Source organism: Mercenaria mercenaria, chromosome 3 (assembly GCF_021730395.1).
Source record: "Mercenaria mercenaria strain notata chromosome 3, MADL_Memer_1, whole genome shotgun sequence".
Lineage (NCBI taxonomy): Eukaryota > Metazoa > Mollusca > Bivalvia > Venerida > Veneridae > Mercenaria > Mercenaria mercenaria.
In genome coordinates, this window is record NC_069363.1 from 98430236 (window position 1) to 98454088 (window position 23853).

The window sequence follows — 23853 nt, forward strand, 5'->3', positions numbered from 1 at the left end:
TAATTCGATAACACACTGCAGAAACAACAAATATCCTTTATAAATTGTACAGACACGTAAGTATCTGCAACTATAGCGAAGCCTCCGCAAAAAAATAAAAACTTGTAAATGATTGACATTTACACAAAAAATATACATGGACAAAAGAAGCAAACAAGGTAAAATAAACAAATAACGGGGCGCATCCTGGCACCTCGTTACTGCCTTGGCACCGTCTCCGATAGATTGATGCGAAAAACACGACAGATGGAGTTAAAAATCAATTTGGCTTGAAAATTTGACATTGTTAGCCGCAAAACCATATTCATTAGTCACATGACATTGTTAATAAAGTCATTCTCGCCGGTTGCCCCACTAACACATACAGCGGTAAGAATATCTGTAGTATGTAAGACATAAACGTTATCTTGTAAAAGCAAGTTGTAACAACAATGACTGAAAGTACCATAAATCAAACACATGTACACGCTATTCCACAAGACGAGTCAACAAGAGAAACCAATCCCTGCAGCTTTAAAAACTGCCGTATCGTCGAGGTCTACCACATTTTCCGTCAGACACAAGGACTAGAAAATTTAACACTGAATCCAAGTATTCTTGACCTCCCTTGACGCAGTTTATTGCCATGCAGTGAACAATGATAAACCATTTTTATATGAAGACATCAAAGAAACTTGGATTCATAAATCATGATTACATCCACGAAAGGTTCGAACCCGAGACATCTGGATTATAAGTCATACGCGCTATTCACTGCGATAAGGGGACATATGTCGTTGTGTACCTCATATGTAATATCATAAGCTTTCTACTTTTTCTGTATTCTATATATATTTTCTGCAAATGATACTTTTCCATGTATTGGTACTGCTTCGGCTAATACTGGAATAATGTCATATTTCAAACACAAATCGCTTGCCCTGAAAAAGTATCAAATAAAACCGATCAAATAGTGATGATGGTTTTTAGGGTAATTGTTGCTTTTAACCCAAAGGATGGATGGTAGATGAAAAATCAAAGTCAGTTTAATCATTGAGGAATCAACGTTTCTAATGATTAATTCTTTCTTTGGCGACATAAGTGCACATTCTTCATTATTTTGCAAACCTGACCTGCGTACGCTAGGTAAGGAAAACATGAAAATTGCTATAAATTACGGAATTCCGTTTAGACGATCAATATCTGTACTTATGAACCCGAAATCACGAAACAACGATGACGGATGTCGAAAGCACGATGACGAAAGTTGAAACTATGGTGAAAGTCGAAATCACGAGAGCCCAAAATGATGAAAATGATTTTTCAAAATCGCGGTTTCGTGTTTTCATCATCGTGCTTTCACGTCCAACTTTTGTCATCGTAGTTTCGACTTTCAAAATTATACCACGATGATGAAAACACGAAACAACAATGGCGAAAATGCGAAATGAAATTGCGTTTTCATAATCGTAGTTTCTTGTTTCCGCCATCGTATTTTCGACTTCCATCGTCGTAGTTTCTTGATATCGACTTTCAAGGTATCGGGTTCAGGAATAAAGATGTCGATAGTGTAAACGGTGCATTGTATTAAATGCCATTCATTTTTCTAAGGACAAGGAGTGATACTTAGAATTTCATGTTCAAGTCATTGACCGACTACTTTGCCAGATGTTAACACGAGACACATTTAGTCATATGGTGGCTATAATTTCAAGATATATGTCGACGTTAAAACAGCCTACTTCCTGTTCCTTTGATTTGGGTGAGTAATTAAGTATAGACAAATTACGGGTCTATGTTTTAAAACAAACGGAATGTGCCTATAAGAGATGTATAAAAATTGCATTTTAAAGAATCCAGTAATAAAAACAACGGATGTTACATTCCAAAGATACAGGATACTGTTAATAAAACTTACACAGCGGTAAGAAAAGGCGTGGTATGTAAGACAGACACAAAAAACTATATTTTATATAAGTGTACAACAACGACTGAAAGAACCGTAATGAAACAAATGTACTTGGTCCGGGGCAACAAGAGGAACACAGTCAACAACCAAAAGACAATTAACAAAAAACTCAGTCCCTGCACTGTCTATCGTCGAGTCTACCACCTTTAATCAAAAAGGAAAGCGGTAAATATAAAAAGGCTGAGCAGTATTACTTTCGGTGTTTGTCAGAAAAGTATGATAATGACGTACTGAGATATTTTAGCAAATATAATGGAAGATTCTAATCGTCTCTATAAAAATCATGATTTAATAACATTGTCGCATAAATGGACGGGGAAAACTGGCCTCAGAAACGAAATTGTATCAGTATCTAATCTTCTCTTTCATTGCTCAGTAAGTTAGTACCTAACAAAAATAAAAACCAAAGGTGAACTGAGCAAATCAATGCGATAACATTAGATCTTCTTGAACAAATATCAAATAGGGAGGAGGGTTTGAAATATATATCAAGTTATGTGCATTTAAAAATTATTAAATAATCAAATATATGATAAATGGTGCATAACTAACATAAAAAGATACGTTCACCTGACCGCTTCTAGATAATACTCGATAATTGATTTGCTTGCAACCCTGAACACCAGTACGAGCATTACAATAAATGGAGCTAAACACGTCTCCCTCAGACACTTTGTTGTTACAAGTTATTTCCCCTCCTCCATTTTATATAACTTTTGATTTAATAACTCTAGTTTGTCTAGTAACTAAACTGAAATTTCTAATGTTAAGAGTAGAAACACCAGATTTAAACTTAAATGCTCACTACATATGAATTCCATCATTTAACATGAAAATAGTATTAAAGGCAAATTTGTCGATTGATTGGATGATTCATTACCTTCAGTTGTTCGTTTTTAACTTCTGTTTATAGACTTATCACTGAAATGCACGTCAAAGCATATTAAATACGAAACATTTATCGAACCTGTTAAATAATTTATAATTATAATAACGAGATAGCAACGTTTTTGTAAGTACGAGAAAAAAATTCTGAATTCTGAGAAAAAAAGCGAAATAAAAGAGAAAATAAACGTGTAATTAAGAGAGAAAAAATCACGTTATTAAGAGAAAATACCGGTATCTTGTTAATACGAGAAAGAGTCGCATAATTACGAAAAATATATCGTATCTCGCAATTACATGATTTTTTCTCCTTTTTGAGATCTATCCGATTAGAAAAGAGATCTTTTCTCGTAAATATGAGATCGTTGTTACGGGAAAATAGGGGAAAATAGGATAACCACTTATCCTTGGCTGACTTTTTAAATGAATGTTACATTTTCCAGTCATAATAAAACACTTATTTATTGAGCGATTTTTGATGGCCTAGTGGTAGAACGTCCGCTTCGAGTGCGGGCGGTCGTGGGTTCGATCCCCGGCCGCGTCATACTAAAGACGTAAGAATGGTACTAGCAGCTTCCTCACTTGGCGCTCAGCATTAAGGGGATAGTACTACGGCTGGTCAGCCCGGTGTCAGTATAATGTGACTGGTTGGGGTTTCATGCCACGTGTCTACGGCGTGATATTCTAGTGAGGCAGAACTATAAAGCTGGGCATTGTGCAGACTGCTACATTTAAACACCGTCGTTTATATGACTGAAATGTTTTTGAAAAAGACGTTAAACCCGAACACACACGCACACACACACACACACACACACACACATTTTCGATTCTTTCTTTGGGTGATCTTTTATTTACAACGATCGTTAAAATAAAGACAATTACGGTGTTTCGTTTGGACAATCGCGACATTTTATTTAATACTAAACCGCGATGCACAATTCTACGATGACGAAAACGCGATGGTCGATGGCACGATGGTGAAACAACGACGGTACGATGGTGAAAATGCGATGTCACGATGACGAAATCGCAATGTTGCGATGGTACGATGGTGCAATATCGATGTAATATCGCGTTTTCACCATCGTGCCATCGCGTTTTCATCATCGTACAATCGTGCCATCGCGTTTTTACTATCATGCCATCGCGTTATCACCATGGTACCGTCGCGTTTTCACCATCGTGCCATCGCGAGATCAACATCACGCCATCGTATTTCACATCGTACCATCGCGTTATCACCATCGTACCATCGCGTTTTCACCATCGTGCAATCGCGTTTTTACCATCGTACCATCGCGTTTTCACCATCAGGCCATCGCGTTATCACCATCGTACCATCGTGGTTTTTACCATCGTACCAAGGTCTTTTCACCATCGTACCATCGCCTTCCGGTTAGAAATACGTAGTTCCGTGCACTTGTATTTTTGTCAACAATAGATAAATGTATCCCAATCTATTTTGTGATTTAGATTCTGCTGTTTTGCAAAATGTTTTATAAAATGATCTTTGCTGAGTTCACTCAAACAGTGTAAAATCTTCAAGGCCACGTCCTCTGTATTTTATGTATACATGAAAGTAAATAAAAAGCTGGATGTAATGGTCACATAATATTATTCAAACTCAGCTTATTCTTGTTAGGATGTAGAAGGCACATAGGGAAATGTGAAAATGAGATTTATCAAGCCTGTATTTTACTGACACATATACTGTACCACTGCGCATGACCACCGGAACGCGATGGTACGATCGTGAAAATGAGATGGTACGATGGTGATAATGCGATGGCACGATGGTGAAAATGCGAAGACACGATGGTGAAAACACGAAAGTACGATGGTGATAATGCGAAGGTACGATGATGAAAACGCGATGGCACGATGGTGAAAACGATGGTACGATGGTGTAAACGCGATGGTACGATGATGATAATGGGATGGTACTCTGTGTGTGTGTGTGTGTGTGTGTGTGTGCGTGCGTGCGTGCGTGCGTGCGTGTGTGTGTGTGTGTGTGTGTGTTGGATTTAAAGTTGCATCGACACATGATAGGTCATATGGCGACTTTCAAGCTTTAATGGTGCCCCTCCGTGCATTATTTCATCAGTTCACTAAAACAGTGTAAAATCTTCAAGGCCACGTCCTTTGTATTTTATGTATGCATGAAAGTAAATAAAAAGCTGGATGTAATAGTCACATGATATTATTCAAACTCAGCTTATTCTTGTTAGGATGTAGAAGGCACATAGTGAAATGTGAAAATGAGATTGTATCAAGCCTGTATTTTACTGACACATATACTTTACCACTGCGCATGACCACCGGAAGGCGATGGTACGATGCTGAAAATGTGATGGTACGATGGGGATAACGCGATGGCACGATGGTGAAAACGCGATGACACGATGGTGAAAACGCGATGACACGATGGAGAAAACGCGAAGGTACGATGATGAAAACGCGATGGCACGATGGTGAAAACGCGATGGTACGATGGTGAAAACGATGGTGATAATGCGATGGTACTGTGTGTGTGTCTGTGTCTTGGATTTAACATTGCACCGACACATGATAGGTCATATGGCGACTTTCCAGCTTTAATGGTTGAGGAAGACCCCAGGTGCCCCTCCTTGCATTATTTCATCACGAGCAGGCACCTGGGTAGAACCACCGACCTTCCGTACGATGATGAAAACGCGATGGTACGATGATTAAAACGCGATGGTACGATGATGAAAACGCGATGTCACTATGATGAAAACGCGATATTACATCGATATTTCACCATCGTACCATCGCATCATCGCGATTTCATCATCGTGCCATCGCGTTTTCACCATCGTACCATCGTTGTTTCATCATCGTGCCATCTCACCATCGCGTTTTTGTCATCTTACCATCGTACATCGCGGTTTAAGATTCAATAAAGGGTCACGATTGTCCAAACGGAACACCGAAGTACAGCTAAAAGGAAAGCCAAATCGCTCCCTATGTTGAAGTGTCTGATTTAATACCAGAATTACTTCAGTTTCAATATGGTATCTCTGGTACAATCACGAGCATCAAAACTTACATGATAAGAAAATAATTTATCCCCGGCGGGATTCGAACCCACGACCTCTGGATTAGAAGTCCAACGCGCTATCCACTGCACAACTAAGCAATGATTTTTATTGGTGATCCTCTGTCAACGATGAATTTATCACATGTCTACTTTATTATTTGCTTTATCTTGTCTTCCCGCGGACAACTTTTCAAATACTTTTTGCATCCAGTAAATTATAATAATCTACGAAAGTGAATGAAATGAAAATAAGCAGAATAGAGTGTAACCTCGGGAACAACACTTAACACCAATGAGATCAAAAGTGTTCGCCCAACTTCAAATGATTTTGTTTAAGTTAAGACAGGAACCTGCTCATGGATCGCTAGAAATTTCCATTTACATTGTGTACTTTGCATTGAAAAATATAATAAAATGGTACAATCAACAACAGCAGTACAAAATAAGTACAACACACTCACATTCGAAAATCATCCATTTATTTTTACATCACTGTCACAAATTATAGACATACTTCTGTAAACTTTGTCGTTTTGTATTTTGCTGTGACACTAAACAATTTGAGCCGCACCATGAGAAAACCAACATAATGCACTTGCGACCAGCATTGATCTAGAATAGCCAGCTCAGGATCCATACTGTTTGCTTTCAAACCTTATTGTAATTAGAGAGACTGTTAGCGAACCGTATGGATCTTGACAAGACTGCGCGGATGCGCAGGCTGGTGTGGATTCATTCTGGTCGCAAAGGCACTATGCTTGGTTTTCTCATGGCGCAGCTCATTTCATATCCAGCTGCCTTGCGATGATTCTGCTTCCTTTCGAAATAAGGGATCTAAATTAGGATGATGTGAAAAATAATCTTAAAGTTAATCTGAAAATTACACTTTTGAAAGTGTATGCTTCCCACATATATATAGCTTTTGAGCATTCTAAACATGATTGCCAATTATGGATAGAATATCTTAATTCTATTATAATTTCTTGAAATCAGGGTAGCTGTATTGCGATATCTGAACTTTTACGAGAACTTTTGGAACTTTCAAGGACAATAAACAGTTAGTAATACAATTTGGGGAAAAGTTTATACACAAAAAATTCATTTGAAGTTGAATGTGAGAAAAATCTGGACACTCTTTTAACATGAAACAAGAGGACCATTATGGTCCTGAATCGCTCACCTGTCCCCACATGACCCAGTTTTGAACTGAGTATGACGTCGCTTTTTCTATTATTTGACTGACCTAGTTTGAGCCTAGACTTTTAGATGACCTAAATATCATCAGATAAAGTCAGACCAGTTTCATGATACCATTGAAAAATATGGCCTCTAGAGAGGTCACAAGTGTTTTCTATTATTTGACCTAATGACCTAGTTTTTGAAGGCTCTTAACCCAGTTTCGAAGTTGTTCTAGATATCATCAAGTTGAACACTCTGACCAATTTTCATGAAGATCTCATGAAAAGTATGGCCTCTAGAGAGGTCACAAAGTTTTCTCTATTTTTAAACTTACTGACCTAGTTTTTAAACGCACGTGACCCAGTTTCAAATTTGACTAGATATCATCAAGATGAACATTCAGAGCAACTTTCATACTGATCCCATGAAAAATGTGGCCTCTAGAGAGGTCACAAGGTTTTTCTTTTTTTAGACCTACTGACCTAGTTTTTAACCGCATGTAACCCAGTTTTAAACTTGACCTAGATATTATCAAGATGAACATTCAGACCAACTTTCATACTGATCCCATGAAAAATAAGGCCTCTAGAGAAGTCACAATATTTCTCTATTTTTGACCTACTGACCTAGTTTTGGACTGCACATGATCCAGTTTCAAACTTGACCTAGATATCATCAAGATAAACACTTTGACCAATTTTCATGAAGCTTTATTGAAAAATATGGCCTCTAGCGAGGTCACAAGGTTTTTGTATATTTTTGGACCTACTGACCTTGTTTTTGACCGCACATGACCCCATTTCGTACTTGACCTAGATATTATCAAGGTGAACATTCTGACCAATTTTCATGAAGATCTCATGAAAAATATGGCCTCTAGAGAGGTCACAAGGTTTTCCTTTTTTAAAACCTACTGACCTAGTTTTTGACCGCACGTAACCCAGTTTTAAGCTTATCTTAGATATCCTCAAAATGAATATTCTGACCAACTTCCATACAGGTCCCATGGTAAATATGGCCTCTAGAGAGGTCACAGTGATTTTCTATTTAAAGACCTACTAACCTAGTTTTTGACCGCACGTAACCCAGTTTCGAACTTGACTTAGATATTATCAAGATGAATATTTTATTTAATTTTCATGAGGATTCATTGAAAAATATGGCCTCTAGGGAGGTCACAAGGTTTTTCTATTTTTATACCTACTGACCTAGTTTTGGATTGCACGTGACCCTGTTTCAAACTTGACCTAGATATTATCAAGATAAACATTCTGACCAACATTCATAAAGATCCCATGAAAAATGTGACCTCTAGAGTGGTCACAAGCAAAAGTTTACGGACACACGAACAGACGGACGGACGGACGACGGAGGCTGCGCGATCACAAAAAGTCACCTTGTCACTTTGTGACTGGTGAGCTGAAATTACAATTCATTATGTTTTGATTAAGCGGATGCCTTATATAAAGGTATTCATGAATATTAGAAAAATATAACACCCCCGGTGGGGTACAGCGCGATGTACTCTGCGCCACGGAGACAACTAAACACTAGTTAGCATTGGCGGTCTTCTCTCAATGATAAATTTCGCTCACATCTAATCTTTTCTTCAGAACAGTTAATTTATGTATTTAATACAGCTTACAAGTGGATAATGATCATGTTCAAAATAAAGTAAAACCACAGGAACCGCTAACAACATAAATTCATAAACAAGTGCGGTTAAATCTGCCGAATTTAATGACGACGTGATTTCATTTGAATTTAGTAAAGTAATTACAGATGGTATGCTTGAAATCACCTCGAAAATGTGTTTTTGCATTTGGAATGAAATACAATATTACAAATAATATCAACAGTACAAAACAAGTATATACTGTGGTGGCTGATTTCTGCCATTTCGTGTTTTCGTGTTGGCGGGGAGGAAACACGACAACACGAAAACACGAAAACCTAATTTGTCCAGTTTTCGTGTTTTCGTGTTGTCGACGCGAAAACACGAAAATACGACAAATTTTACGCGAAAACTCGACGTTTAAAGGGAGCCGACACGACAGATTTACCTGTCGAGTCTTCGTGTTGGCGGGTATAAATATGTCGTGTCGGCGCCCTTTATTTGTCGTGTTTTCGCCCGCCGACACGAAAACTCGATAAATTAGATATTTGTCGTCTTGTCGTGTTTTCGTCCCACCGCACGACAACACGAAAACTCGACAAAAACATTATTTGTCGAGTTTTCGTGTTGTCGTGTTTTTGCCCCGCCAACACAAAAACACGAAAACTCGACAAATTAGGTATTTGTCGAGTTTTCGTGTTGTGTCTTTTCCCCGCCGACACGTAAACACGAAAACACGAAAAGTCGACGAATTTTTTTCAGACATCTCTTATATAATGTAGAGTTATTCTGAAGTCAGTGGTAAAGGGTTTTAGAAACATTTTTCTTTCTATTCGAACGAACCGCCAATATAAAATTTATTTATATTCACTAAAGCTGCATTAGGAAATTTCAGATTATAAAACAGTGCAATAAAATGTCAGATATCAGTTATCGTTTTAAGAATACGAAGTGTATGTATTACCGACCCGACTCCAAAAATATTTCATTGGGGTGCGTGAAGCAGCAGCAGTTAAGGAATGAAGGCGGCATCGGCGAGCCAAGTGGGGGGGCGGGTGGGGGTAATAAAGTACGGAAGGGGGTAACCCCTCATGTTAGGTGGATCAGGGCGTGCCTGTCTTCAAATGTTTTATATATATATATATATATATATATATATATATATATATATATATATATATATAATGGTGGCCTCTGCTTCAAATTTTGAGGTACGGGGGTTAACCCCCTCCTGACTGTGGAGTCACAGGGTCTTTCCCTTGTCATTTTTTAAATATAGATAATGAAATGGAGGTCCCTGTTGCATTTTCTTCTAAAATTTGAGATACGTTAGGGGTAATGCCCTCATATTTAGGGGTCAGAGGGTATCTTCACAGACATTTTTGAAATATAGGAATAAAATGATGGCCTCTGTTGCATTTTTGGGTATAAATTGTGAAAAAAAAATATTATTCCTTAGACAAAATAGTTGGGTTGAAGTAAAAGTTGGACAATACCTGGGGTATATCAACACTTGGCCATCAATGATCGCTAAATGGTGCACGGCCTAATAACTTGGACGGGAATACTTGCTTTTGAAGTTCATTCGTTTTTGTTAAGTATAAAATGTTCCACTGGGCTCTTGTGATTAAACTTCTGTTTTAACTGCCGTATAAGTACTTTTTCTGCGGGAACTTTATTTTTTGCATCTTCAGCGGAAGACAGTAAGACCGCATATTTAAAATTCGCAGAAAATTTTGTCCTGAGATGCCGTGATACGAAGATACAAGCCGCCATTATAATCCGATAAAACATAAGACAGTGTCTGATAGCGTTATCGGCTTTTGTCGAATGTCGACGAAGCAAATTTAAAATTTAGTAGTAACGGTAATGTAATAGAACCGTTTTTATTATTGTTTTGCTGTTGAATAAACCATAATAAAAACATAGAATTTGTTTTGATTTTCGCTCACCATTTAGCAGTCAGCTTTCAGTTTCAATTTTCTTTAATTATGTGACAAACAAAATCCATTTTATCTATTGTGTCTATTGTCAACCGATCCGTCCGGCGATGGTCATGTTTGCCGTTATTTGTATGAGACTTTAAAAATGCGTGATTAACAAAAATTATCATACCGTTACAATACACAGATGAGAATGTCCGCAATATATAGATTCAGACATTTTTCGTGTCTGTTTGGCATGATGACTGTTTCTCCGTGCATTTAACACTTAACATTAAGTGAATAATGATTACGATGTTACGTCAGTATCCGTCAACTCTTATTTTCAAACTGGAAGCCAACATAACAGTTACTGTCAGAATCACAACAAAATACGTACCTGTCTATTTGAAATTAATGAAACAATCAGTGAATACAGAACCGCAGAAATATATTCCATCAACCAACGTGAGAATGGAGACACCGCAGAAATAAGGTACGCAGAATTTAATACCACCTCATTTTTAAAAAAATCGCAGAATATTAAGCCCGCAGAAATAAGTACTTATACGGTATTCTTTGCATAACGGTTAAACAATACTTTTTAGCTACTGTGTAAATATAAAATAAAATACATTTGTATGACTTTATCCCAAAAGCTTTCGGCATCCAAATCTTCCAAACACAAAACGTGTGGCATATATGAATGTAGTTATCGGTACATCATCTCAACTTCAAACTTAATGAAATCCGCTTTTAAAAGAAAAGTTAACTATTGGCGAGGCAAGACGTTCTATCAAAGTGGTTATCGCACTTTTCTAAACGGGAAGTTTATTCTAAGTACATGCTTGTTCGGTATCAGCTAAGTTTGAAATCGCACTTTTGTCAACACATTTTACTTGAGCTTCAAGATTAAAATCCAACTGAGGCTGACCATCAATTATGCACGATCACTTGAAAATAGTCATTAATTTTAAGCATAAATAACAAAATAAACGTTTAATTATCAAACTCAAACTGAAAATGTTTGGTGAACATGAGACCAGGTTATCATAGCGTAACCTATATATTTAAAAGTGATTTACATGTAATATACTTCGCTATCTTTTAAGGTTATATAATTTGGTAAATAATACATTTCTCAATATTATCCAGTTATCAAGTATTTCGTATTTAAACAATACTGTGACTGTGTACATGTACCCGGAAGTAAAACTTACAACTTTGATCAATAATATTTTGTGTCATATCTTATATGTAATGTTTTCTAAAGGATAACTGTAATTCTTCTGTAAGTTGAACAAGTTATAAGCCTGCTACATAGATATGCTTTGGGATATTCAACTACACGGATGGCTTTGATGAAACTGTTGTATAAACACTCTGGGCTGCGTTGTCCATACGAAGAAAACGGATGTAGATATGTTTTTAGGGGTAAGGATAAAGAACATTTTTTGAGACACAAAGGAATATGCAGATATGGAAAACGTTCAAAGTTAAAACCCGAATGTGGACTGGTACGTGATTTAAGTAGTAGTTTTGAGACTCGCAGTACTGAAAATGAACCAAAGGCAATGACAGCTACTCATCTGTATAAACGAGAGGAGAATTTAAGATGTAGAAATAGGTTACCCAGAGGCAGAACATCTCCGGTAACAAATAGAGAACTTTCTTTGCCTGATCAGTGGACAGAAAATGTGAGGCGTGCTCAGATTCATAATAAAATAGAAAGATTGGAGGCAGAAAATAAAACGGTACGTTAAATGAGTCATATAGCCTAACATATTTTATAAAATCAACTAGTTCTTATGGTTTGTTTATTTTTGTCGAATCATGGAAGTTAACAGGTAAAACATATTGAAGCCAACAGTGTATAATAATAATCATTATTACGATAAACGAAATGACATGAAATAACCACTTAACACAACATTGTCTCATGATTACATTCTCGAGGTGAGCTACATGTAAAAGATGTTACCTTTTAATGCATTTTATTTATACATTTAGAGTGAAGATGAACATAATAAGCAGTATGTACCTAGAAGATCACGCTACGCTAGCTTGACATATGAAGATCCAGAGCAACTAGAATGTTAGTACAGTTTCTTTTCAATAAACTTCTGCATTTTCTGTTCGGTACAGTTAATGATTTTTATGAAGCGGACTACTTTATATTGTGTTAACAGTTGGGTCGAATGTGTCGTAAAATGTGAAAAAGTAGTTAAATACAAGTACAACTTCCATTAAGAGACCACCAAAGAGAAGGACAGGAGATGGTTTCAGCATAAACACTCCCTTTATCAAACATAATTTGTTATTCAATAACTCGAAGAGAAACTGAAAAAAGTGGTAGTCCCTAAATTGAATTTTCACTAATGCTCATATGACTGTATGGATCTAATCTTGTAAGTATTCAATTCAATATTTTATTCTATTTTTATTAAATTAATGTTTATTGTGTATATTTCAGCTGACGTGTTTTATCCTGAAAACTCAAAACAATGTGTAAACCGAGACAATTATCCAAAGCCAAAGGTTACAGAGAAAACTAGAGCTTTGTTCCGTTTTAAAAGTCATTAATCTTGTTAACATTCCTTGGAATATACGTCGGAAATATAAAACAATCAAAGATATCGTTCATAGTGCTTATCTTCTAACCTTGCCGGATTTCGATATCTGTGGATGCTAAAGAAAAAAATAAAGTATGTTTCTTTGGAGTGATTGCCACAAAAGTCATTCCATTAACATTAGAAATTAGCCTTTGAGTGCCATGTAAATAATGTATCTATATTTTAAGCTGACAAGGAGAGCCTTCCATTACCCTGGGATAATATTATATCTATGCAAGCAGGAGGTGTCAGACCAGCAAGTATAGAAGTTGTATATTTAAACACCTTTTTTCAAACAAAGTTATAGCATTTTTCTACTATTTGCATTGTAATAAAATATACATATCTACGAAATCCAATGGTGACGTCACGTTTCACTATTCCCATTTCCTTTTTTCATTTCTAATCATACAATATAAAACATGTAGAAACTATATAATTATACATTTCAATTTCGCATAGAAAACAAGAAGTGCCAGAGAACTGCATGTGAAATGTGAAACTCCACATTTCTCACTTCCTACTTCATAGTTTCTATATGTTTCGTAGCGTATCATCAGGGAACGACAAATAAGAAATAGGAATAGTGAAACATTAAGTCACCACGGGGCTGTCGTGGATTTGGTATATCAGGCCTAAAAACTCTTTGTTTCCGGTAATATGCAGCATTAATAATGCTCAAAAAATTAGGGTAGGTAGGTCGGATTTTTTTCTTTCTTTTTTTTTGGATTTTTTTATTAAGGAAGACTTTTCAGAATTTTTTTTGTGTCAAAAAATGAATACAGATAAGGGGGTTATGCCTTTAGTGCATCGGTTAGTTGATTTCTAACATCACTGGCCAAAAACATAAAGCATAAAAAGTACAGTTTTGCACCTTTTGATTAAAAAGTTGAAAAAAAAATTCTCCAAAGCCATAAAAACATTTAGGTTCGGGCCAAACATTTGGGGTAGGTCGGGATACCGGAAACAAACATTTTTACGCCTTATATATGTTTATATATCTGTGAAATAAAATGTATATTTTCATTTCATTCAGTGAAAATGTTTTCTATATTATTTACTGAAGTTTAACATATATCCTTTCCACTGTTTAGCCGTAAAGGTTATAGTTTATTTTGATATCAGTTGACAAAATAATGCGCATGAATAATAACGTGTGAACTATTTTATGTCTAGTCAAAATAGTAAAATTACATTGACAGCACCCCGCCTATGGTACATCTTTCGCACTTTCGAGTCCGGTCTCTACAGCATTTATTTTTCATACAAAAAGACATTATGTATGTGAAACAATGCACAATAACTAGCGATGTACAAAATAACAGTGTAAGATCTTGTTGATAGAAAGAGCAAATGCGTGAGCTGCACAAAAGGGGAGTAACTCTTGTGACATATATTCTGGGATCCGGGATCGTATACAAGCAAAGAAGAGTTCCGATCATACCTTGTTATATGTTGATTAAAGCTACATGTGGCTGGCATGTTAAGAAATAACTGATTTGATAAATGAACACTATTCTTTAAAACAGTCATGTGAGATTTTGCCAAGTTCTGCTTATTTAGGTTTGAAACAATCGTTTACAACCGTTTGCCTGTATACATCAACAACTTACAGTTATAGACCATGAATAAACTGCTATTTGTTGAAAAGGTATTTATGAATAAAACAAAATAGCAGATAAACAAATGGAGCAATTAAATAACTATGTATGAGCAAATAAGATTATACACGTATCTAGCACAGCACTAAGAACACTTTTCAAAACAAGAACGTGCATTTGAGATTCATTAAAGATATTGAATTCCTCAAACGAAATTCAAAGGACTGACGACCAGAAGCAATCATCTGCACTTGCAAAACCCGAGGTGAAATTACTTTCTGTTGTAGCCCGGATGCACCTGTAGTGGTTTTCCTCCACCATCAAAAGCTGGCAAAGTGGCAATATGTACTGTATTGTTTCGATGTAACTGCAAAAAACTATATGGTTGGCTTTTGTATGGCTGAAAAATGACAAGAACGCGTGTACTAGGTTAAAATTCAGCCCGGGTGTGAAGGAACATAGTCATAAAGCCTTTTGAAATGAAAGTGCCGTTTTACAAAATAATTACGTTTCCGTCAAATCACTGCCAGTAATACTTTTTACATACAAAAGTATTCAAAATCATCATTGAATTTTGAGCTGGAGTTGAATTTCGAGCCAGCTCGAAGATCGAAATTCAGATTTTCAAAAAGTTTAATTTCGAGCTGGGGTTGAATTTCGAGCCAGCTCGAAGATCGATATTCAGATTTTTAAAAAGTTGAATATCGAGCTGGGATTGAATTTCGAGCCAGCTCGAAGATCGAAATTCAGATTTTGAAAAAGTTGAATTCCGAGCTGGGGTTGAATTTCGAGCCAGCTCGAAGATCGAAATTCAGATTTTGAAAAAGTTTTATTTCGAGCTGGGGTTGAATTTCGAGCCAGCTCGAAGATCGAAATTCAGATTTTGAAAAAGTTGAATTTCCAGCTGGGGTTGAATTTCTAGCCAGCTCGAAGATCGATATTCAGATTTTGAAAAAGTTGAATTTCGAACTAGGGTTGAATTTCGAGCCAGCTCGAACATCGATATTCAGATTTTCAAAAAGTTGAATTTCGAGCTGGGGTTGAATTTCGAGCCAGCTCGAAGATCGAAATTCAGATTTTCAAAAAGTTGAATTTCGAGCTGGGGTTGAATTTCAAGCAAGCTCGAAGATCGAAATTCAGATTTTGAAAAAGTTGTATTTCGAGATGGGGTTGAATTTCGAGCCAGCTCGAAGATCGATATTCAGATTTTGAAAAAGTTGAATTTCGAGCTGGGGTTGAATTTCGAGCCAACTCGAACATCAATATTCTGATTTTCAAAAAATTGAATTTCGAGCTGGGGTTGAATTTTGAGCCAGCTCGAAAATCGAAATTCAGATTTTTTAAAAATTTGAATATCGATCTTCGAGCTGGCTCGAAATCAAACCCGAGCTCGAAATTCAACTTTTTGAAAATCTGAATTTCGATCTTCGAGATGGCTCGAAATTCAACCCCAGCCCGAAATTCAAAATCTGAATTTCGATTTACGAGCTGGCTCGAAATTCAACCCCAGCTCGAAATTCAACTTTTTGAAAATCTGAATACTGATCTTCGAGCTGGCTCGAAAGTCATCCCCTGCTCGAAATTCAACTTTTTCAAAATCTGAATTTCGATCTTCGAGCTGGCTCGAAATTCAACCCCAGCTCGAAATTCAACTTTTTGAAAATCTGAATATCGATCTTCGAGCTGGTTCGAAATTCAACCCCAGCTCGAAATTCAACGTTTTGAAAATCTGAATTTCGATCTTTGAGCTGGCTCAAAATTCAACTCCAGCTCGAAATTCTATGTTGAATTTCGATCTTCGAGCTGGCTAGAAGTTCAAAGCAAGCACGAAATTGATATTCAATCTTGAATTTCGAACTTCGACCTGGCTCGAAGTTTAAAGCTGCCTAGAAATTTAATTTCGATTTTCAATCTTCGATGTCAGTGCCAACTTCTCGATGCTTGCACAATTTAATCTTCCGCATATATGAACATACGTTCTCCTACGTACTACATTGTTTGTCCGGGACGAGCTCCACTGTTGCATTTTGCTTTAAATTTATTTGAATACAAATGTTTGACCAGATATATAAAAGGTTTAAAGATTTTTATTAAAGTGTTTATTATAAACTGGCTATGATTCTGGTTAATAGTAATTTTCAAGCTGTGCCCGGTAAAATTACAAACCGTGTAATCAAATAGGTTATGACCAAACTGTTTGGAGACAGTGCGCATGTTTGCTGGTAGGCAGCTATAAAATCCCACTGGGACAGGTATGATGGAACAGGTGAAAGACTCCATGGCAGGCAGCTATAAAATCCCACTGGGACAGGTATGACGGAACAGGTGGAAGACTCTATGATGGGCAGCTATAAAATCCAACTGGTACAGATCTAATCTGATTTAATGCTTATCTTCCTGCATTATTTGTCCTGCTCTTAATAGTAATCACACGATGTTCTGCCTTCAGTAAGGCTTTGAGTGCATGCGTGTATGGTAGACGAGAATTGATGGGTTTTACATTTTATCATTTTTGCTTGTACATGCGTTATGGATTTGCAGGACGGGAAGGAATTTTTTTTACAATTTCTGATAACTTCGGAACATGGTTGGGCTAAAAGTGAGCTTGTCAAGCAATTAACCAGTGTACACCCGGTTTTCCTTTGGTGTGTCTTTATATGTCTGTATCGTCCTTGTTTTATGAATATTCTACCGTATATATCGTATATAGATGCCATACATTCTACCGTATATATTCTATATAGATGACATACATTTACAAATTCTTACATACACTGCTGTAGTGTTACGGCTTTCAGGAAAATGCATTTCTAGAAGCGAGTATTCCTATCGAATCAATTTTCCTACGGCCCAACACAGTGGACTGGAATGTGAAAGGAAAGGGAAAAAATGTCAATAAGGTCATTGAGACAAATATTTTTTTCTGATTAGTGCTTTAACTCTTCTGGTGCACCTTTTTGACATTAACAGTTTAGATCTAGTTTTGTGATCTGTTAAGATTTATTGTTTCTGAGGTAAACAAGTAAATGATCAAGGTTAAGGAAACACAATAAATTTGAATTGCTTTATTCAAAACTTGCGACTAGACTTAAATTCACTAACATTTAACGTCATTCCATTCAGTCAAAATGTTACAGGCATGCTAAGTGTTTAGTCTATTTATCAAACGGCATAAACATAGTACAAACTACTGCAAATGCCGAGACGATTATTTGTTTTATTAATGTAAGGATAATACACGTTTTTGTTTTGTTTATTAACGTCTGCAGAAGCCCGCGGGATTGTTTGTGACCGAGAAACGTCTATAGAAGCCCACGGGATTGTTTGTGACTGAGACCGAAGGTCGAGGTCACAAACATATACCAAGGCTTCTGCAGAAGTTAATAACAAAACAAACGAGTATTGTAGCTATTCTTGCATAAAAAACATTACACGACGATTAAATGCATTGTTTTCATATGTGATGACTTAACGATTCCGGTACATTTTTTACAAAACAAGTTTTAAATATCAATAACCGGGTCACACATACCAACAACACTACCAAAAGCGTGATTTGAAGGTTTTTGGGCGTCTTATTTTAGTTTATTTTATTTCTAGTTATAACAAACGTTACATTACCCATAATTTTGTATATAACTTAAAAAATTGATAAATAGGAACACAATTTTTAAGAATAATAACTTTATATTCGAATTATTATGAGAACGAACACATTTAGAGTACGGAAGAGTACGAAGGTAGTGACTAGCTTTCGAGGTTATTTATATAAATTCTGCGAAAAAACAGGTAAAAACATACCGACTGATACTAACAAAAATCATTAATATAATACCCCAAAAGGCAATAGCACAAGTTACACGCGATACTTATTTATTCACAGTTATTTACAATAACTAAACAGACGCTTTGTTAAGGGAGTAAACTCTACGAGAAGCTAGTGCGTACATTAATGGGGGACAGTACGTTTGGGGTTGCAATCTGATACAACTAAACCTATAGGTTACATTGTATCTATAATGCTACAAGAAGAGGTTATCATGGAAGAAACAAGACACAGATGCCAAATATCAGTCTGTTCAGAAATACATACATACGTCCCTGGCAAAGCATTTCAAAAATAAAAATCATGTATTAACAGCACGTGAATTACCTTGTTTGCACACGATTTTTATCCCGTTTATACATGGGCGGATCCAATGCTAAAAGTAGTTTTTATGCAAGAATTACTAGAAAATATCTGTTGATTTTAACCTTGAGTTGGGTTTGTTATTTGATGGGTAATTGCATTTTATATTTTATGTCATTCGTCTCGTCATACATGAAATATTACTTAATCTATAAATTCTGTTACCACGGTAATCTCTGTACTCGTGTATCGCTACGGACTTTATCGGTTCCCTGTTTCAAATTTATGATTGAAAGACGAGGAATACAATCAGTTCAACATGTTCCAAGATTGTACACCCCGAGATTTGAAGATTTCAAGTGATCAATCGTCTCCGCCCTAATTCCAAACAACGCTGTCACCTTATTATATATCATTGGCTATTTAATACTGCTCCATAGGTTATTTCATTATGTCCCAGACAATCAAACGAGGTATCATATTCAGCTATATCATTGATCATTTGTGGAGTTCTGATTCTATAATATGAATTCTTCAGCTTCTGGCCTGTTTTGAGAATCCCTTAGATTTTTATTCTAAATTTGTCATTTTCCTTGTTCACTTTATTCCAATCCTAAAACGAAATAAGTAGATTGTTCCACCCCTTTCCTAACTTTTTTTGCAACTTTCCTTCCCATAAACTTTTTTAAAATTTTTTAAAAAAAAAAAAATCGGGAAAAATCCATTTATATTTAATCAATTGAAAAATGATTTACCCCAAGTTAAACAACCCTTGCGTTAGCACTACTGGGCCTGGGTTTATTTTATCAGACTTATAAAAGTTTCTCTATTATAAATATTCACATATTCAACATTTTTCCGACTGTTTACGGTGAAACTCACAAATTGAAACACAAAAAAATTTTTAAAATTGCGTTTTGAAAGGATTTTCCCCCAAAAATGTTTCATTTATTAAACGCTACTTTTGCAAGCAAAAAAAATTTTTTTCCCGGCACAAATTCCCAACAGCATTCTTTTTTAATGTTGATCATTGAAAATCTTAAACCCAAAAGGTTTTCAAAAACCGACTTTCAATTTTGCGCCCTCGTTGGTTTTTAATATGATAGCGTTGATGGTATTTGACTCAAATCCGACAGCAATCGATCCCTAAAATGCAACTGCCACTGGCATTTTCAGCTTCGCATTCAAAAAATTTGACAGGCACCTTCCCTTTAAAGAAGAAAAACTTTATTTGATTTTCTGTCTAAAAGACTATCAATGCTTCTGTGGGGACGTCGATAAATGCTGCTGAATAAAAAAGCACAACCATTTCACCTGTGTTATTCTGTTTCTTCCTTTGACTGTGCCGTGTCTAAAAAAAGGGAAAAGGGGTTTTTTGAAGATGCAATAAAAATTTCCCCACATATCAATGCCTTCGCATCTGCAAAAACCCTGTATTTTTTTATAATACAAACTGACCTATTTTAAAATGATGATCAAGACCTTTTCTCCCCTTTTTGGTAACAACAACGCTCGTACTACTTTTCTCGTAATCCCCGGGACCAAAGACAATTTTATTTCAGCGACTGGTTCCATCATTTACCTCTGCATTTAAATTGTGTTATTCAATAAGGGCGATATTGTTTTCAAAAGGCTATGCATTTTGGGACCGTTTTCCCGGAATCGGAGTAAAATTTCTAGAACAATTTAGAGCTGCTTGACTTTCATCTGAACAATTCTCCTACCTTTTAGCGACATTTGAAACATTTTCTTTATCACTCATTAGGGGGAAAACGTTTTCGGGGAATTTTTACCCTTTTGGTTTGGCCATGTCTTTTTTTAGTTGTTTCTTTTTAAATTTGGGGCCCGGTGTAAAGCAAAAAAAAATTTTTTCCCGCTGACCCAAACCCTAAAAGGGTATTTAAGTTTTTCTTTTCGAAGGGAGTTACTGCAGCTTTGCTATTCAATTTTTAAATATTTTGCTTTTTCAAACTATTTCTCTTTTGTTCTAGAGCCCTTTTTCGATTGTCTACAGCGTTTTTTTTCTTCCCTGCGAAGCTTTTTTCAAATAAATATCAAAAACACTTGCTTAAAACTCATTGACCATTTTTTGTGTTTTTGGAAAGATCTTATTAGTTCAAACTTATTTTCAGCCATCAAATTCTTTAAAAAAAATTCGAATACTCTTCCGTTTTTCTGTTGAGTTGACTTTCAGTTAAACCCAAATCGACCCCCCCCCTTGTGAAAATTACGATCAATTTACACACATAACTTATGAGTTCTTCGCAATAGAATTTAAACTTTGTTAATTGCTTTGCAATCACATTTGTTGCCACAACACATAGATACTTGCGGGGCATTTTTTCCTTTTCCACTAATTTTGGGTTTCTACAGTTGGGTTTACGGGGTTTCGAAACTTTTCATCACACAAGATTCAAGCAATCATAAAATATCCCCCGCGGGTTTAAAGTACAGAGTCACAATTCTTTCCCCCGTTGCGTCAAATCGGGCCTGTTTTTCCAAAACGGGTAGCCATTTTTCCTATCGCGCTCGCTTCAAATCATTGTAACACAAAATACATATTTAACCCATTTTGTCATAGAAGTTAAACATCAAATGTTAATTTGTAATAAAGTGAGATAAGACCCCGTCAAAAAAAGCTATCGATTTAAACTTTAAATTTATTACAAAAAATTTTGGGTTATTTACATGTTGGAATGTAAAAAATAAAAACCGGGGAAAAATTCAATGCAAACAAACTTTTTTATACTGAAAAGTATGTATTGGGTAAGGGGGGTTTGAGGAAAAAAAAAAAAAAAGTATAATGTTTTAATTCGGCCTGCTAAAATAAAACCCTTTTTTCGGGACATTCCAACGTGCATGCAATGTAATGGTTCAAAAGTTCCAAACCCCAGATAATCTGATAAATCGAAAAGGCGCCACACATTTAAAATTTGCCAACTACAGGGAAAAAACCCCCCTTGCCAAAAATTTATCAATAATTAAATTATTTTATGAAAATAAAATCCGCTACTTACCCTTTGGTAAAAAAGGAACATCGCTGATCACCGGCTCCCGTTCTCCCCAAACTGCTACACTGTTTTAAAACGAACAAATGCCTTTTGATCATTTCAATTTGTACAAATTTTTCGTTTTAATCGCAAGAAAACAGTTTGGGGGTATTTAAGAAGGCGAACCCAAGTTCCCCCCCAAAACGGCATTTTTAGACACAGTAAAAAACGTGAATAGAACCCCCGCCTTCTGAAGCCATTTTTTGGGGCTTGCTCGAATCACAATAAAACAAACTGTCATTTTGCCTATTAATTAAAAAAACAAGGATAAAGATGAAAGAAAATTTTTAAAAATCGCAGTCCCCCAAATAAAATGTGTAAATAATTCATTTGCAGAAAAAGTATATAAATATAACTAAGTAAAAAAAAGACAAATAAAAAAATAAAAATCTTTTTTTCAAAGCCTCCATAAAAATCATAAAGGGAGGCGAAACTGCAGTGATCCCAAAAAACCCAAATTCATCGGTGTCAATTTTCTTTTCCCTTTGATTGCTCAATAAGTAGTCTAACAAAAATAATTCCCAAAACTGAACGAGTAAATCATGAATAATCCAAAATCTTTTTTAATTTTGGGTGAGGGTTTGAAAAAAATTACAAAGTTATTTCTTTCAAAAATATCAAATAAAAAAAAGTAAGAAAAATGGTGCATACCAAACTAAGTACACATCACCAACAACTTTTAAATTAACACGAAATAGATTGATTCGATTTTTGCTTGCAACCTTGAAAACTTCATAACTTCGTACGTACGAGCATACAATAAATGGAGATAAACATGTTTCCCTCTGGGACTACATTGTTACAAGTTATTTCCCCTCCTCCAGTTCGGTAACTTACAGTTTGTATAGAAACATTAATGGTGGCTTAGATTATTATAATAAGAAGATAAATTATAAGGGCAGCTTTGTTAATCAAGACAAATAAAGTTATTTGACAGCACCACCAGCTTTATACTTAAATGTTCACTACATATGAAGTCCATTTTTAATGTGAAAATAGTACATGTATTATAGGCAAATTTTTTTGTTGATTGCGTTTGGGAAAAATCAGTTGTTTTTTTTTAACCTGCCATGACTCTACTGATACGTAGTAAAACATAATAATGACGAAAGATTTACAAACCCTTTAAAAAATTTAAAATTTAAAATAACGAGATACAATTTCTCGAAATTGAGAAAAAAATCTATTTAAAAGAAAAGGAAATAAAGTAGAGAAAAACATCGCGTAATTTAGAGAAAAAAAATCACAACATTACGCGAAAATATCATGTTATTACGAGAAAATATCATGTTATTACGAGAAAATACCATGTTCTTACGAAAAATTATCTCGTTAATGCGAGGAAATGTCTTTTTAAAAAAAGAAAGACGCAAATTACGAAAAAAAAAAGATAACCTTTCTCGCAAAACACGAGTTTTCCCAAAATTGTTGAATCTCCCCGCATAGTAAGGGGGTCGTTCTCGTAAAAAGAGATCGTTGTACAGAAAATAGGGCGGTATTTAAAAATGGTTTAATCAAAAACCTTCGACTACCCACAACTCATTGAAACATAAGTCATGTTCACAAATAAAGGGACGGAGCCAAAAAAACGTTTCCAAAAAAATTAACCCCAAGAATCACTCGTCCATGACTGACTTTAAAAATTAATCTTACATTTTAAAACAAAACAATTATTTATTGAGCGGTTTTCGAATCTTTCTTTGAGTGAGCTTTTATTAACAAATGTAAAACAAAGTAAAACCATAAAAGGAGAGCCAAAGCGCTGCCAGCTATGTTAGAGTGCCTGGTTCAATACCAGATACACTTCAGTATCAGAATGGTATCTCTGGTACAATCACGAGCATTAAA

General features: G+C 35.7%; 1 protein-coding gene across 1 annotated transcript; it reads left to right on the forward strand.

Moving 5' to 3' along the window:
- The first annotated feature begins 11798 nt into the window (after positions 1–11798).
- On the forward strand, positions 11799–14256 carry LOC123523911 (uncharacterized). The gene is made up of 3 exons (XM_053537703.1): positions 11799–12367; positions 12624–12708; positions 13087–14256. Exons 1-3 carry the CDS (start codon positions 11966–11968, stop codon positions 13194–13196), a joined length of 597 nt encoding a protein of 198 aa, XP_053393678.1. The 5' UTR covers positions 11799–11965; the 3' UTR covers positions 13197–14256.
- Positions 14257–23853: the final 9597 nt, after the last annotated feature.

Bases quoted from the DNA above. Each gene is read 5' to 3' on its own strand.
- LOC123523911 (XM_053537703.1), top strand. From the start codon at position 11,966: ATGGCTTTGATGAAACTGTTGTATAAACACTCTGGGCTGCGTTGTCCA. The intron at 12,368-12,623 runs GTACGTTAAATG...TTATACATTTAG, and splicing joins TGGAGGCAGAAAATAAAACG to AGTGAAGATGAACATAATAA. The intron at 12,709-13,086 runs GTTAGTACAGTT...TGTATATTTCAG, and splicing joins AGATCCAGAGCAACTAGAAT to CTGACGTGTTTTATCCTGAA.